This window comes from Heliangelus exortis, chromosome 3, assembly GCF_036169615.1.
Source record: "Heliangelus exortis chromosome 3, bHelExo1.hap1, whole genome shotgun sequence".
In the NCBI taxonomy this organism is placed as follows: Eukaryota; Metazoa; Chordata; class Aves; order Apodiformes; family Trochilidae; genus Heliangelus; species Heliangelus exortis.
In genome coordinates this window covers 104,776,117-104,791,355 of record NC_092424.1, presented here as the reverse complement: position 1 = coordinate 104,791,355, position 15,239 = coordinate 104,776,117, and the positions used below count along the sequence as shown (strand labels likewise).

The 15,239-nt window shown below is 39.8% G+C and overlaps 1 protein-coding gene across 9 annotated transcripts in view; it reads left to right on the top strand.

Moving 5' to 3' along the window:
* The first annotated feature begins 3,385 nt into the window (after positions 1 to 3,385).
* The window catches only part of PUM2 (pumilio RNA binding family member 2), a 67,244-nt gene continuing 55,390 nt past the window's right edge, over positions 3,386 to 15,239 (top strand). For 5 of the 9 annotated variants that reach the window (XM_071742011.1, XM_071742008.1, XM_071742013.1 and 2 more), the window contains exon 1: positions 3,852 to 3,968. In XM_071742011.1, the coding sequence (XP_071598112.1) occupies positions 3,870 to 3,968 (99 nt within the window). In that variant the 5' untranslated portion in view covers positions 3,852 to 3,869. Of the gene's footprint in view, positions 3,705 to 3,850; positions 3,969 to 15,239 lie in introns of those variants that run through there. The other 4 variants (XM_071742014.1, XM_071742010.1, XM_071742007.1 and 1 more) reach the window with 3 other exon arrangements.

Genomic DNA, 15,239 nt, shown 5'->3' with positions numbered 1-15,239 from the left:
TCCAGGCTGGTCAACCCTGAGAGCAATAGACTCAGAGCACTATTTGTGAGTCTCTGCTGAAACACCTGGTTGGACTTTGGAGCGACGTGCCCTAAAAGAGGTTCGTCTTGCTATAAAGTGTTTACTCACTTTTGCTTAATACATGAAATGAGTGAGAATCAATTTTTTGCCCATCTTTGAGGTTTATTTCTTTGCGCCAGTATAATATGTGATCTGCAGTTCTAAGAGCAAAAGTTTGCATTCAGCATGAAGAGTTCCTGGAACTTAATTCTCCACTGGAAAGAAAAATATACTGCTATTGAGACATGTGGGCTTTTTTCTTAGGAGAAGCATAGATAGCCAGCATGCTGAGAGCAAAGTGAATGTGAAACTAAAAACCAGCTGGTGTTATCTCTGGCTTTGCCCCTCCAAAGTTTTTCACATCGGTGTACACGAAGTGATGCCATTAGTTACTCTCCTTGTGTTACAATGATTGCCTCTGGTGGTTATGACTCTGAGATATGTTTATGAAGCTTGTTTATACCTCAAGCAGTTATGAGGGGGTGAATGACTCAGGGACAAAAGTCGTCTTGCTGGTGAAACGAGTCTTCAGCTGACACCTTCTCAGCCATACTTAGCAAAGCACTTCCAGCAGACACTTTTTCCTTGGAAGATGATCATGAACATCTGTACTACAGGGCTGCGCCTTCCGTTCTCTGACACCTCCTCTCGTGCATTTCCTTTAAGCCTCTTGCAGAGCAACTTCTTTGCAAAAGCTGATCCTGTCAATAGGAATGATGAGTGTGTAACTGGAGGGCAAGGCAGCCTCCCCACATTTTAGAGCAGTAGTATAGTAATAAGGAAGTTAAAAAATGGGATGGGTGACAAAATTTATTGTAATTCAGCTGTGAATTCACTCCTGAGTGGAAGTGTTCTCATTTGCACTAGCTCAGTATGTTATGCCAGTTGCTAGCTAGTGAAAAAAAACACAAAACCAAAACCAAACACAATAGATAGTTCTCCTAGAAGAAATTTACAGTTCCACAGGCAGGTAGGGGGAAAAATGGAAACACTACCACAGTTTTGAGCAATGGAGCAGGCTTGGCTTTTCAGCATACTGGAAGCTTGGCTGTTGTTAAGTAGGTTACAGGCATCACACTAAAGGAAGGTCCTTTTGAACCATTTTCATGTTAAATGGGAAATCTGAAGGATGCTAAGGTAACTCAGAAGAATTCTTCCCACTCATGAGGAAAAAGCTTGATGTTTTAAACATTAAAATTGGACAATGGATGCAGCTGCATGTAGTAGGCCAAATGTTTCCATAGCAGAAGAGAGACAGTTGAGACAGGAACAGGCTGTGGAGCTTGTAGGAATCAACAGTATCAGTACAATGATATGCAGGAGATTATTAAAGGTCCCTTCCAAGCCAAGCCATTCTACAACTCTGACTGGAAGGACAGCAAGTAGAACATTTGAAAAGAAGATCGTAGAATCATTGATGTAGTTAATGTATTAATGAAGTTTATCTGAGTGTAAGCAGAGCCCAGTCAGCTGTTAATACCTCCTTAAAAATAGGAATAGCTAGGAAAAGCATTTTGTAATGGAGTGATACCAAGTTAAACTATCTGAAGTATTAAGTACTCTAAAAGTTTCCACCCAGAACATCTGTAGGAGAGAAAAACTTCTTGAATTATTTTAGTGTGAGCCAAAAACTTCAGTGTCATTACTAAATTGTGAGGTGTGTGGTGGAATTTTTGTTTTTTCTTTTTTTAGAATACTTTGAAAAATAACCAAGTATTGTATGTCAAATCCCAAACTAAAGGTACTTAAACACTTTTCTGTTTTGTCATGGGGTTGGGTTTTTCAGTGTTAAGAAGCAGACTGATGTAGAAGCTGTTCAAGCTTATGCTTACCAGTTGCATGTTGAGTTATTCTGAACTTTATACAAACACTGATTAGAATTACCCAGGATAAATAGGGTGCCCAAAAGGATCTGAGGTGGAGAGCTGCTGTAACGCAGACCAGCTGCTGTAAGTGTTTGGGATGCCAAGAGTGTAACAGGGTTTTTCTTCAGTCCCAGACCCTCTACATGAGAGAGGAAGGGCTTGGACTTGGACGCTGTGACTGAGACCTTCCCAAGTAAGCAAAGGAATCGGCTTTTCAGCCCTGCAGCCCCACTGCAGACAGCCCAAAGGCAGCAGTGGGACAAGACACGGGAGCTTACAGGGGTTAACCATACAAGCAGCAGCAGCAGACTGCAGACATGGGGTACTTAGCTGACCAGCCTTAATCCAAAGAAATAATTTTCATTTCTTGGGAAAACATTTCTCTCTTCACTAGGAGCTGGGAAACTTCACATTTATAACCATGTCTATAAACACTGAAAACAGTGCGGGGTTTTTTTCCTTCAAAACATCTCTATTTTTTAAGAACGCGACTGGCAGTCACAGACATCTCATCCCCAGATGGGTTGGGGCCAGCAGCAGCACCAGTACACACGGTATCTCCGCACCCAGACCCAGGGCCTCCTCCTCCTCCTCTCTGCCAGCAGCAAACACGGGGGGCAGCAGCGTCTGAGCAGCCACCGCAGCGCCCATCACTGCGCTTCCTCTGAAGCTTTCACTTCTGGAGGGCACCGGCGTGACCGTGCTCTCCAACTCCACTCCTTTAAGAACCTATAACAAGGCAAAATAGCAGATTTCCTTGTGAAATCCGCATTTTAAAACGTCACTGTCAGTCAGAGCTCCCTCTCTTTTTTTTCCGGGGCTGCTAAGTAAGTAGAATTTATACTCCTAACTTATACTCCTATTGGGTGAGGCTATTGAAAGCCATCACTAGAGGTGTTTATTAGCACCCAGCACAGTCTTTACCATACCAGAGATCCTGCACTTAGCTCTCTCGCTCTCTCGGAAATGTCTCTTTTCCCCAAATCATCCCGCAGCAGCTGTTGGTACCGTAGTCAGTCAGTAACTAGGGGATGGCTTTCTGTGTACTGCAAACCACACGGCAGCCCGCCTGGCACTGCGGCCCTCGGGACACACCGGGTACCCCTCAAAAGCGACCTCGCCTCCCCCCTTTTGTCTCCCACACCCAGGCCTGCAGGCGGGCATCGCCCCCCGACGCCGCCGCCACCTCTCCCCAAAAGTGAGAAATAACAGTGAGAAAAAGGAAAAAAAAAAAAAATAAAAAGGGGGGGAGGAAAGCCACAAAACGCAGTGTTTCAGCTACACCGTACGGCGGGAAGGAGGGGAAGTTGCGGCGCTTTCCCCGGGTGCCCTCCCGCCGCGCTGAGGGAACGGGCTGGCGGCGCATGCGCAGAGCGCGGCGGAAAGGGCCGGGGACCGCCACCCCCCCCTCCCCGCTGCCTCCCTGCCGGGCTGGGGAGCGCATGCGCAGTGGCGGCGGCAGGGCCGAGCGGCGGCGGCGGAGGAGGCGGAGGGCAAGGAGGCGGAGGGGGGGAGGTTTGCCGCGCTCTCGCTGTCCTCTCCCTCCGTGCGCGCCGGGCTCGCCCTCCCGCCATGTTGTTGTGAGCCCCTGGCGGCCGAAGGGGGGGCGGGGAGGCAGGAAGGAGAGTGCCGAGAGGAAGAGGAGAGGACGAGGAGGAGGAGGAGGAGGAGGGGGGAAAGGAGGAGGGGGGTGGCGGCGGCGGCGGGCCGGAGGGTGGGCAGGGGTGTCCCAGGCCCCGCTCCGGCTCCCTCGCAGCGAGCAGCGCCGCCAGCCAGCCCGTGAGTATCTTCGGGAGTCGGGGCCGCGCTGGGTAGGCCGCGGGCGGGCGGAGCGGGCGGGCGGGCCCCCCTTCTTCCAGCCCCCTTTTGTCTCCGGCCTCGGCTGCGCGCCGAGGGAGGGGAGGGGAGAGGAGAGGGAGGGGAGAAGGAGGGCGGGAGGGGGCCATGTTGTGGCAGGTCACCGGGCGGCGCGGGGCCTGCTCGGCGGCCGCCCGCGCCTCGCCGCCTTTGTGTCCTCCCGGCTCGCTGGGGAGCGGCGCCGAGGTGGGGATGGAGCAGCGTGAGGGGAGGCGGCGGCGCCGGCGGTGTGCGGGGGGCGGGCGGGCGGGCGGCTGCGATGCTGGGCGGTGTGTGTGTGTGTGTAGGGGGGGCTGCATTGTGCTCACAGCGAGCTGAGGGGAACGGGGACTTGGGGAGTGATTTCCGTCCCAGTGGGGTTTGGAGGGCGAAGTTGTTGCTTAAGAGAAGTCCGTGAGGGTGTGGGGGGACGGAAAGGGGGCCCTGGGGGGTTCAGGTGGGGAGAGGAACCGGGCGCGTAGAGGGGTGAGAGCGACGGGAGTTTGGGGCAGGCCTGGGGTGGGCGGACACAGCGCTGGGCGTTAAAAGAGGCTTCGGCACCAAGTGCTCTGAGGAGCCGGGGGCGTCCCTTCGGCAACCCCCCAGGCAGCTGCCGGCCTGCGGAATTTGGCTAACATGGGCTTTGTTTAAATGTACCGAAAGCATGAAAACTTACATTTATATATATATATGTCTGTATTTTTACTGGGTTTAAGAGTAATGATTGCATTCTGAGAGTGTAGCGAGAAGGCAAAACGCTTCAAGTAGTTGATTCCACACAATGAAGTGTTAGGTTTTAATTTTTTCGTTAAACGTGTCTGCACAAACAATAACAAAAAGTTGAGGAAAATGCCAGCTGCCTTGCGTGGATGGTGCTTACAACTAACAGTTTGGGGTTTATTCTCCTAGGCGGTCACTGTGCAAAAAAAATATTTTTTTGGGGGGGTGGGGTGGGTGGGCGGGCATTGTTCTCTTTCGTGTATTCATAACCTCAGACTAATTCCCTGAGAGAAAATTAATATACTCAGAACGTTTTATATTCTTCTAGTTCAGTGTTTGAAGCAAAATGGCTTAACACCAAAAACTCAAGCATGTTTTATATGTGATGTGATAAAGAGACTGATTTTTAGGATGCTTTGGGGCTATCTAGGTCATTGCAAATGAGAATCGGTAAAACTTCTTATATCACATGTTTGTCACTTACGTGCTTCATATTAACAAAATGCTTTCAGGTTTATTCTGGTTTCAGTTTTACTGGAGTCTTTGTAACATCTCTACTGAGATTAGGCCTTTTTAGTTATCATGAGTTGATGGTAAAGCTCTTCAGGAATGTGGGACATGAATGCATTTGAAATGTAATTACTATCCCATGTTACTATTTTTAAAATTAAAACATAGTATTTTGTTATATTTAGTCATGTCTAGGTTTAAAACTAAATGTTAACAGTCGGAGCTTTGTTGAAAAACTGAGACAATTATTGTCTACCTTTTTCTGGTCTACAGCTCAACTTGTGTCAGTGCAAATATAAATATGTTAGGTGGGTGGGAGTAGGAAACTTGAATAAAAAGGGAAATGATAATTTAGTGGTGGTGTAGCTTGGGTTATATGTGTAGAAATGACACTGAATCACCTGACAGTTTTCTGAAGTGTTGACGATTTGGAATTTGTCCCAGAGGAATGGTTAGTGGGCAAATGCATGTGAGATATTGTTTGATAATTCAGATTCTGCAGTTTATTATGTGGATATTGCTCGTAGGAAAGTCCACGTCATTTAGATAGCAATTTTTTTCTGCATTAATAGGAAATGGTACTTTTTCCCTATAGTATCAGTCTATAGAACTTAATGTTTTCCTTCTCTGTTAGAGGTGCTGGCACCGTGCTGAGGGAATTATGATTGTATCTGGTATGATTGAGGTAGTACTGCAAGAAACAGTTGGCTGAAAAAGTTGGACTCGCCTGTCTTTTCATGAGAAGATACATCCTATTATGACAGTATATATTAAATCTTGTTTAGGATTGTACTGCACATTGAAAGTTATGTACATGTTTTCCTCAAGTCTCATTCTCTTAAATGTTTTTTTGCAGTAGGCTTATTGGGCCAGATGTTGCAGATGTTTGGGGCAAACATGTTAACAGGACATCAGCTTGTTGAATACTGTGAACTAGATATGGATTTAAACAGCACTCTTTAGTTGACTTTTAGATTTCCCTTCCCCCCAATTTAATGTTGAAAGTGTGCATTCTTTGTACAGTGGTTTCTAAAGCCCAAAAATTATTAGACCAAGTTTTTATATACAGAGGGAAGTAATCCAGTAGATGGTTTGAATTGCTGCTTGAATTTTATTTCCTCATGTTTCTTTTTGAATGTGAAATTATTTAAAAATTCACTGTCCATTTCAGTAAAAGGAAACCTAAATTCTCTTGGATATTAAGTTGTTTCTGTGTTGGGAATCTCCTCTGAAACAAGTACTAATACATTGTACTTTTAAAAAAAAAGTTTCTAACAGAACTCTACAGAGGAAACAACATGAAACTGTAGGCATGCTTTATAAATACCTCTCATTGTTTGTATTATATGTATAGGTATGTCAGAGGGTTCTCAATCTTTTCCTTTCAAGAAATGTAGTTGAAAATACTTACCTCATTTATTGTGAATTTTCCCCACCCATAACATAGCTGTTGTCTTGCTTATTCCACACAATGCAACTATTTCAGTGTTTTCCCAAAGCCCGTGCCCAGGCTCTTGTCTCAGAAGTGGGACAATAAGTCTTCCATTTAAAGGCTCATTTTCTCCTCCTGGAACAACAAATAACAATAATGTGCTGCTTCTAATAATGGAGTTGGAGGCCACTATATGGTCATATAGTGGAAGAGAGTTTTAAATTGCATCAGAAAATGTAAACATACTCAGTTTTAGCTTCTGGGATGTAATTTGCTAACAAGTTGTATAAAATTTATTTTACAGTAACAGCTTGCATACTGAAACCTTGCAGCAACATTTAGTTTGAATCCCAGTCAGAATACCTGCTGTGGCTGTTAGAATAGTAAGCAGGAACTTTTCAAGCCACTATGTGAAATGTTTAGCTTACAAATAAAGACCAGATGTCATCTCTAGCAATATCTTTAAAGATTACATTTCCTTCTTGGTTGACAGATGATATTGTTTTTCTAAACATGGCTCTTTAAGAATAGTTGTAGACATGTAGAAGAAATATGTCTGAAGAGATTATGACAACCATCTCAGGATTTGGAAAAGAAATGTAAACCTCTGAAATGTAGCAAAAGGATCTCTGTGATAAGTCACATTTGACTTTTTTGCTTGCTGTTTTATGGAAGCATCTATTTCCACTAAACTTGAGAGTGGTGATCCTCTGTTCTCTATTGGCTCTGCTAAATACCACAATCTGTAGCCCTTCTGACAGGCAGGTTTTTATGACATGTGTTTGTGTACCTTGGACTACGTTTTCAATCTAAAGTATTTCATCTAATGTATAATTTGTATTTTGGTTATTTGAGATTTTAATTTTTTATACAGTTCTCATATAGGTTCCCTTGCTTCATCAGTGCTGTTGAGGTACTGACAGCACCCTCAGTTACAGGTAAATAGGTCTGGTTGTCTTTCTATTAGAAAGTTCTTGGTGTATAACTAAAGATTGTCAGACCTGTGTTTGTAACTGCTTAGATTTCATCGATGTTATGTGAAGGAAGAATTTTGACCCATGTTTGAATTAGTTGTATAAACTTTTTGTGTTTCTTATCTGAAGTTTCATATAGAATTTGTTCACAAATCTGTACAAAGAGGAAGTGACTTTTTTAAAAGCTGTCTTGGTGTGTTCAGTTCCTAAAGGCTTTACATACTTACATTGATTAAGCTAAAAATAATGAGTCTGCCTGTCTGTTTTGACTCATAACTTACTAAATGTCTTGCTATTTATTTCCATTTTGATACATAGTGCTTGAACTTTAGTTCTGGGCATGCTGCAATGATGTCACAAAGTCTGAAGAAGTTTCAGAACTGATGTTAGGGTATTTTGCCATTAAGGAAATAGCTACTCTGTCCAAATAAGACAAAGTAAATTTAGATTTTGTGTTACAAAACCACCATTTAGCAAGATTTAAAAAAAAAAAAAAAAAAAAAATCCCATTGCCATATATCTGTCTGTCTCCCTAAAGACTGGACTTCCAGTAGTTGATCAGGCTAGATGAAAAATGTAGAGTTGTGTAGAGGGATTAGAGGTCTGCAGTTTCTTATGTCTGCCACTTCAGATGTAAGTTTTCTATTCTGCTGTAATACCTTTCCATATATGTCAGTTTTTATTACTTGGATTTAAGACTCTTGTTTAGCATGAATAGTGAGACATTTCTTGGACTTAAAATCTTTTTTTTTTCCGTCAAAAAGTATTCAGTTAAGTCTTAGGGGATATTTTGTGTCCATATATATATAGTCCTCTTGGCTTAAAAACTCCATTTACATATTAAGAGATTGATAATACATCAGTTATAGTTGATCAAGGATGTGTGTGGAAATCCTGTGTATGTGTTCAGGGGCAGGTATTTTTTTCTTGCAGAGGATTTTGTCACTATCAGAGATTTTAGCTGTTGTCATTTATACTTGTTTCAAGCCAAGACTTAGCTTCAAAAATGGGTTGGCAAACTTAATTTTAATCTGAGACTGAAATCCCCAAATGTGAAAAACCCAGAATATACTGTCATTTGGGTTAGAGATGTTTACTGTCAATTATTGTGTTGGAATCTTACATAGCTTAAGAAACCTGAAAGAAAAATTGAGGCTGGCATGTAAGAGTAAGATGTAGTTCAGATAGTGAAGTTAGTTTTCTGTGATATTTAATTATATAGTATACAAATCTATAAAATCAGACATAACAGTACACATCATGTGGAGTAATAATGTAAAAGAAATTGCTTCAGTATGATTAAAAATAATATTTTGATTGGTTTTAGCTGGGAAATATGTTGGCAAACAATTATAATAAATTATATAAAACAATTATAATATATTATATATAATATATATATTTATACATATAAAATATTTCTAAAAACAATTATAATAAATGGAACCATATTAATATATTGTCTTGTAAAAAAACTAAAACCTGTGGTACTTAATTTGTTTATCTTAGAAGCCTAGATTGGTAATAGAATCTAAAATGTAAAGTTTAAAAATCAGTGAGCGTTTTGACAATGGATATTGTTCTTATATAGCTAGGATTTGTTAGTTGTTTTTTTAAATAATCCTGATTTATAAGAACTATTTAAAGATGTGTGGGAAGCCCTTTTATGTTATCAAGACTCTCTGTCTTAGGTGTCTGCATGAAATGTGCATTCCATGTGTTCTTCAAGGCATGAATGAAGTGACCTGGCAGGAGACCAGAAAAATGATGCATGCAAATACTGGTCAGGAAGCCTGTAGAGTTGGAATAGGGGTTGCCCCAGCTGGAACACGAGGTGGGGAAACATCAGGGCTCAATTCAGATAAATACACTGCATATTCAGATAAAAACAACTGCAGTGCTAGGTGCTTCCAGTGTCCAGGTACTCCTCACCTGGTATTCTCAGGACTAAGCAGCAGCTGGAATTTCTTCCAGGGGAAGTCTTGTGAGCATTTGGGTGCTTCTCTAGCAAGCACCACTGGCCCACAGGAAGTAGCATTCCTATAGCTAGTTTGGTGGGTATTTCTTTTTCCACTGAAACAGTTCCTGTGTTTTGTGTTGAAACCACATCTTTAAGAAATTTTAAAGCCTGTAATATCCCAGGCTCTAAAACATTAATTTTATTACATCAGTTATAAATGGAGCCGCGTAGGATTTTGAGATGTTTCGTTTGAACCATTTGTTTAACTTACATAAACCTTTCATTTTTTGTGAGGACCTGTTTTTTGAGAATGTGATTGAAACATTTGGAATCAATTTGAATGAATATAAAACAACTGGATTTAGGTTGAAAAGGGACTAGCTTCTGGTAGGATTTGTGAGAAGAAATATGGATTTAGCACACGAGCTTATGTGTTACATTTGCAGGTACAAGAATTTCGTGCAAGTAAAGTAGAAACAGTAGAATTCAGTGTAGATCAAAACTTAACTTTCTTCTTTTGTAGCTAGTAACCTAGAAGGAAAAAAATCCAGTTTTAAGCTTTTGTCCCCAAATGTTTAATTGATACATCTTCCTAATTTTTCTTTAAAAACTTTACTCTGTAGGAGTGGCTTTTTTTCCCAGGACTCTTGTGGTGTGCCACACTGAAGTCCATGAGGAATATTTTGTGCCTTCCCACAGGCTTATGGGACGTGTTAAAAAAATGTAGCTATAGGAGCAAATGTGAATAAACAAAATTTGCTGACCCTAAAAGCAGAAATATCTGTTGTCTTTTTTTTCCCTTTAGTGTGTTTTAACTTTTCCCCACTCTTTAATTTCTTTTGGCTTTTTCTGTTGTTTTTTGTTGCTGGTTCTTTTTGTTTGTTTGTTTTTCTCATTTTACTCTTTCTCCCTCTTATATTAGTCTACATAGCAAAACAAAAAAGAAACCCCTGACATTCTGCTTCATGCTTTATGCCATTCTGTATTAAACTTAAAAAGAAGCTGTAAAGCGGTTCTGTAAATAGAAAATTCTACAATATTCTACTAGTCTACTGGACACAGCTCTTCACTATGAAAAAGCTGTATTTTTCCTTGCCAGGCAGCAGTAGTGATTATCACCAGCGTTGTCCAAGGCAGATATGTAGATAAAAATTATTGACCTGTAAGTAAATGAGGAGTGACAACAGTTGCATCTCTGTTCTGTCACCTGCTTTCCAACTCCAGTGGGAATTGGAGCCGTGTCTTAATCAGCAGCTTTGTTTATTTATTAGCTAGGTTAACCAAAATATTTCTGCGTTCCTCCGTCAGTGTCAGGAACCTTATGTGTTTTCTGATAACTTAAAATGAGGGATGTAGAGGGACCACTTCCATTTTTCATAGTGCTGCAGTGGTTTCACACCTGAAGATTAAGTGAAGAGGAAACTATTCTTACTTTGTTGTGTGTTATTACCCCAGTGAAAAGAGCGTTTTCTAGTTTACTGTAATCAGTGTTGCTGTTTTGTTCTGTTTTTCACTGCTCCCATTCTTCCCTGGCAATAAGAACTAACAGAAATTAAGTATAGGAGTCTTCTCCATTTCAGTTCTTTGATTTGAGTGTTCTCTGTATGCCAGTGTTTTTGAGGATTTTGCTAAGTCAGACGTTACTGTTTTGATTGATTGGGTTTTTGTTGTTTTTGTTTGCAGGGGTTTTGTGGCTTTTATCTGTTCTTAAAAAAAAAAAAAAAAGTCTTGAGTTAGAAGTACTAAAGAAATGGGTTTTATAAAATCTGAAGGTATTCAAACTCTGGAAGGTTAGTTGTGATTGTGTTCTGTGAGTGCAGGGTAGACAGAATCTCTGTAAATTAATATATGAAAGGATTTTTTTATGTGTTTAGAAAAAAAATTGTAAAGAAAATTAGTAGAAACAAATACAGAGATAAGTATCACAGAATACTTCGGGCTGGAGGGGTCCTCTGGAGGAATTTTGTCCAACATCAAACCCTGCTCAAGCAGGACTGCCCCAAGCCAGTTGCCCAGACTGTTTTTATTTAAATATATATAAAAGAAGTAGAAATAAAGATAGGACCATCTTTGATTCAACATACTTTATCAAAGAGTATCTTGAAACTGGGTCTTACGTACATTGATGTGATAATGGGATGATGTAGTCAAAGAATGCAAAACAATGCCAAAGTAATAAAAAATTATTTTAGTTAAATATACTGAACCTTATTTTTGGTGAAAGCAATAGAGCTGTAGTCCCACTGATTCCCTAGAAAGTTAAAGCATGGAAAGCTAAGTACAAAAATGGAAGGTTATAAATTAAGCAGAGATTTTTCAAGCAAAACTAAGCACAAAAAGTAAGAAACTTTGGTATATTGAAAATAAGCCTGATTTAAATTACCTTGGGAAACTGTACTTGTCCTCTGCCATGAAATTCTCATAAACCTTAGTCCTTAACAGGTGGGTTCAAGTAAATACAGAAAGGAAAAACCTTGTATTCACTTCTGTACCTGAGGATAACTTGATACTTTTGACTCCAAGGGGTGCATATAAGAGAGTTGAAAGAGGAGTTGTTACAAGCAATTTGGTTTTAACAGGAACAGATCAACTTGGCTGGATTTGAAGACTCTTTCAAATTAGTTGAAGCTCTAAAGAAATCGAGTAACAGTCTTCTGACATTAGTAAGACATTAATAAATGTACTTGTTTAATTCCAAGAAACAACTTCCTGGGAAGACTAGGAAAACATCTAGATCTTCTGAAAGCTATCTGAAATGTCTCCAAAAGAACTGAACATCTTATTAAGCACATGACAACATCTTCAGTATTTATTTGTCTAGTAGGATATTCAATTTTTACTCCTGTTAAGAGACTGAAGAATTGCTTGTCAGTGTGCCTCATAAGAGATTATTGAGAAATTAACTGAGGGAATCATCAGTGGTCAATAGTTGGAAGGCAGTTCCTGCTGTTAATAACATCCTCTGACTTTAGGTCAGCCCATAAGTAGTCTGGCAGCTGGACTAGAAGGTGCCTTCCAACTGAAATGCTGTATTTTATATTAATACACAGTAGCCTTAGAGGCCATTGATATCATGGGGAGAGATCAAGTGGCTTATCCTGGAGTTCCATAGTAGTACTGGGGTTTAATATGTTCTGTTTCAGAAACTATCAAGACTGTGATAAATGTGTGGCACCTGAAAATTTTCTTAGAGAAGAGCAGGATGTTCAAACACACTGCAGTTGAATGGAATTTAGCAGTTAATTGAGATGGAAAAAATGTTTTTTATAGGTGTAGACTTGACACACTGTCTAAATTAACTGACTCAAAACTAGTATCATTAGCTCACAGAACGTTTCGGAGTAAGTGATATTATTAACATTCACATTCTCTGTCCTTCTAAGGTTGCTTTGGCTATTGCAACAGGAAATTAAAGTGGTGGATAGCAGTTGCATATATGGCAAAAACTTGGGAAAGTTGAACTACTTTTCTGGCAAAGAGAAGGCTATACAGGATAATTGGCAGCAGAAGGGAGGGCAGGAGCTAGAGAAGTGATCATTTCCATGAGAGATGATATCCAAAAATCTTTGGGTGCTCAGCTGAAAGGTAGTGTATGCACCACTCCTCAGTATAAAATGTAAAAGCCAAAAATGCTGTTTGAGTCAGGAGAGTGTCATTGCCACCCTTCACTTTGAAACAGCAGTAGGCATCTAGTCAGAGATTTGACAGGATTAAATATTAGCTTCCTAATCTAGAAAACATCCCTGGGTCTCATTTGTCTTCCTTTTAAATAATATTTAAATTGTTATGAAGGATAATAAACGAAGTGTAAAAACTATCTCACTTGGATTTTTTGACTCTATTTTTTTTTCATTCAAGACCAAATAAGTACTTCAGGCTCTTTTTAAGAGCACAGCATCTGAGCAAAACCCCTGGCAACTGTAGCATCATCCTTTTATTAACATCCCTATAGGGCTGCAGATTAAATGTCAGAGATCTGTTTGTCATTGATTCACATCACTTTCTTCATGACAAACTGTCTAGGTTACAAAGGTTTAGGAATCAGCAGTAAATCCATAATATTTGAAGTTAGGGAGATGAGGTTCATGGGAAGCTCAGGATCTATTTTCTTGGGTGTCAGAGTGCTTGCAAATGTTCTTCCCATGAGCTGAAGCAGAGCTACAGCAGTGTGACATTACCCAAGCTACTTGTCCTGCCTTTTCCCCTATGTGCTCCTTCCCTCATAGCAAAAGTACTTCAGCTTTTCAGCAGTTTAAGCTAAATGCATCATGTTATGAATTCAGCTCTTCTTCTCTCTGCCTCCAGTAAAAGGAAAGGGTAGAAACTGATGGTAAAAATATGACAGTCCTTCAGCTAGGTCTACTAGAGCCTTTGTTAGATCCCAAAGAAGCAAGAGTTCATAAGCAAAAGAATGCCAGAAAAATGCTCTGATTGTAGCAGCTTTTCCAAAGAATCTGAAGGATGGTGGTGCTATAAACAAAAGGATATGAGTTATATCTTTGTTCAGAGATTCAGTTGAGCTGCAGTTGCTGAAACTCATTTGTGCCAGAATTTACAAACATTTGGAAAAGTTTTGTGACTAGCTGCTGGAAAATATTTTTTCTCTTTTTTTCTTTTTTTTGAGGGGTGGTGGGGATTAGAGAAGAGTTTTACAGAGTTCAGGAGCTTTTTAGCACTTCCGTTGTGTGGAGGAGAAGCTTTCTTACATAATTATTTTTTTTCAAGTTTCAGTGTGACTTCCATGGGGTTCTGTTAGAATTAATATAGCCATGAGAAAGTGTGTGGATATTATTAAAGTAATAAAATGTGTAAATGTTTAACATTGTTGCCTCCAGGAAAATCCACAGTTTCTATCAAAATTTTTGTCTTGATTTTCAGCAATAAGGTTGTTTTGCTTATTGTTCAAATAAGATAGGCTAATATGTTTGTGCAGTGCAAATAGGGAAATCATTTTCTCATATGAGATCTCACAGTCATGTAGCCATCCCTTGGAACAATGAACATATTCTCATCATTCAAACTGGGAACAATATTCTGTTTCCTGACTTTACAGTGGGAGTTGCATTTCCTGAATCATTAGTTTTTCTTTTTATAGCCTACTTAAAACTGTCACTAGAAACCTAAGTGAGCTTGCAGTCCTGTTTGGTTTTTTTTTAATTTCATAACTTTGTTACTTTTACTGAAGTTTAAAAATGACATACAATTGTTAAGTATATCTGTTTTAAAAAAACTTTGATAAACAGATACTTCCAACACTTTTATATGTGTTAGGCAACGATGCAATACTTGACTAGAAGTAAAAAGGAAGTATTTGTTGTATCTTGGCTGATGGATGTCTCCTCTCTGTAAAGTTAACATCCATCTGAAGCTGCTCTCAAGATCATTTGTTTCTGCAGTCAACAGATTTCTGTTTGTTTGCCGTGGTTTTAATTTTTTATTTTGCTATTTTCTTCAATTACAGTAGCACTTCACTTAACTAGAAACCCAGATTATGAATTCTATAAATTATAATGAATTATAATTCATGTCAATTGTATGATTTAATCAGCTTCTCAATCTTGTGAGTAAAACTTTTCAAGCTTTATAAACTTGGCAGAAAACTGAGACTAGAGTTCCATCATGGCTTGGGGGAAGGTAGGGAAAACATTGATTCCTGTTTTGGAAAATATATGTGCTGTTAAAACAGCCTTCTTTAATAAATTCTTGGTGAGATTTTTCTTACCATAGTAATGCAGTAGAATTTGAAGCAAATATAATGAGTTTTCCAGATTAATTTTAAGGTTGAATCATTTTTTATTTTTTAGGTTTTAATAATTTTAAAAATCTGAATGCATTGTAACCTGCATACTTCAGACCTCACCTGATTACGAACTTGTGAGACT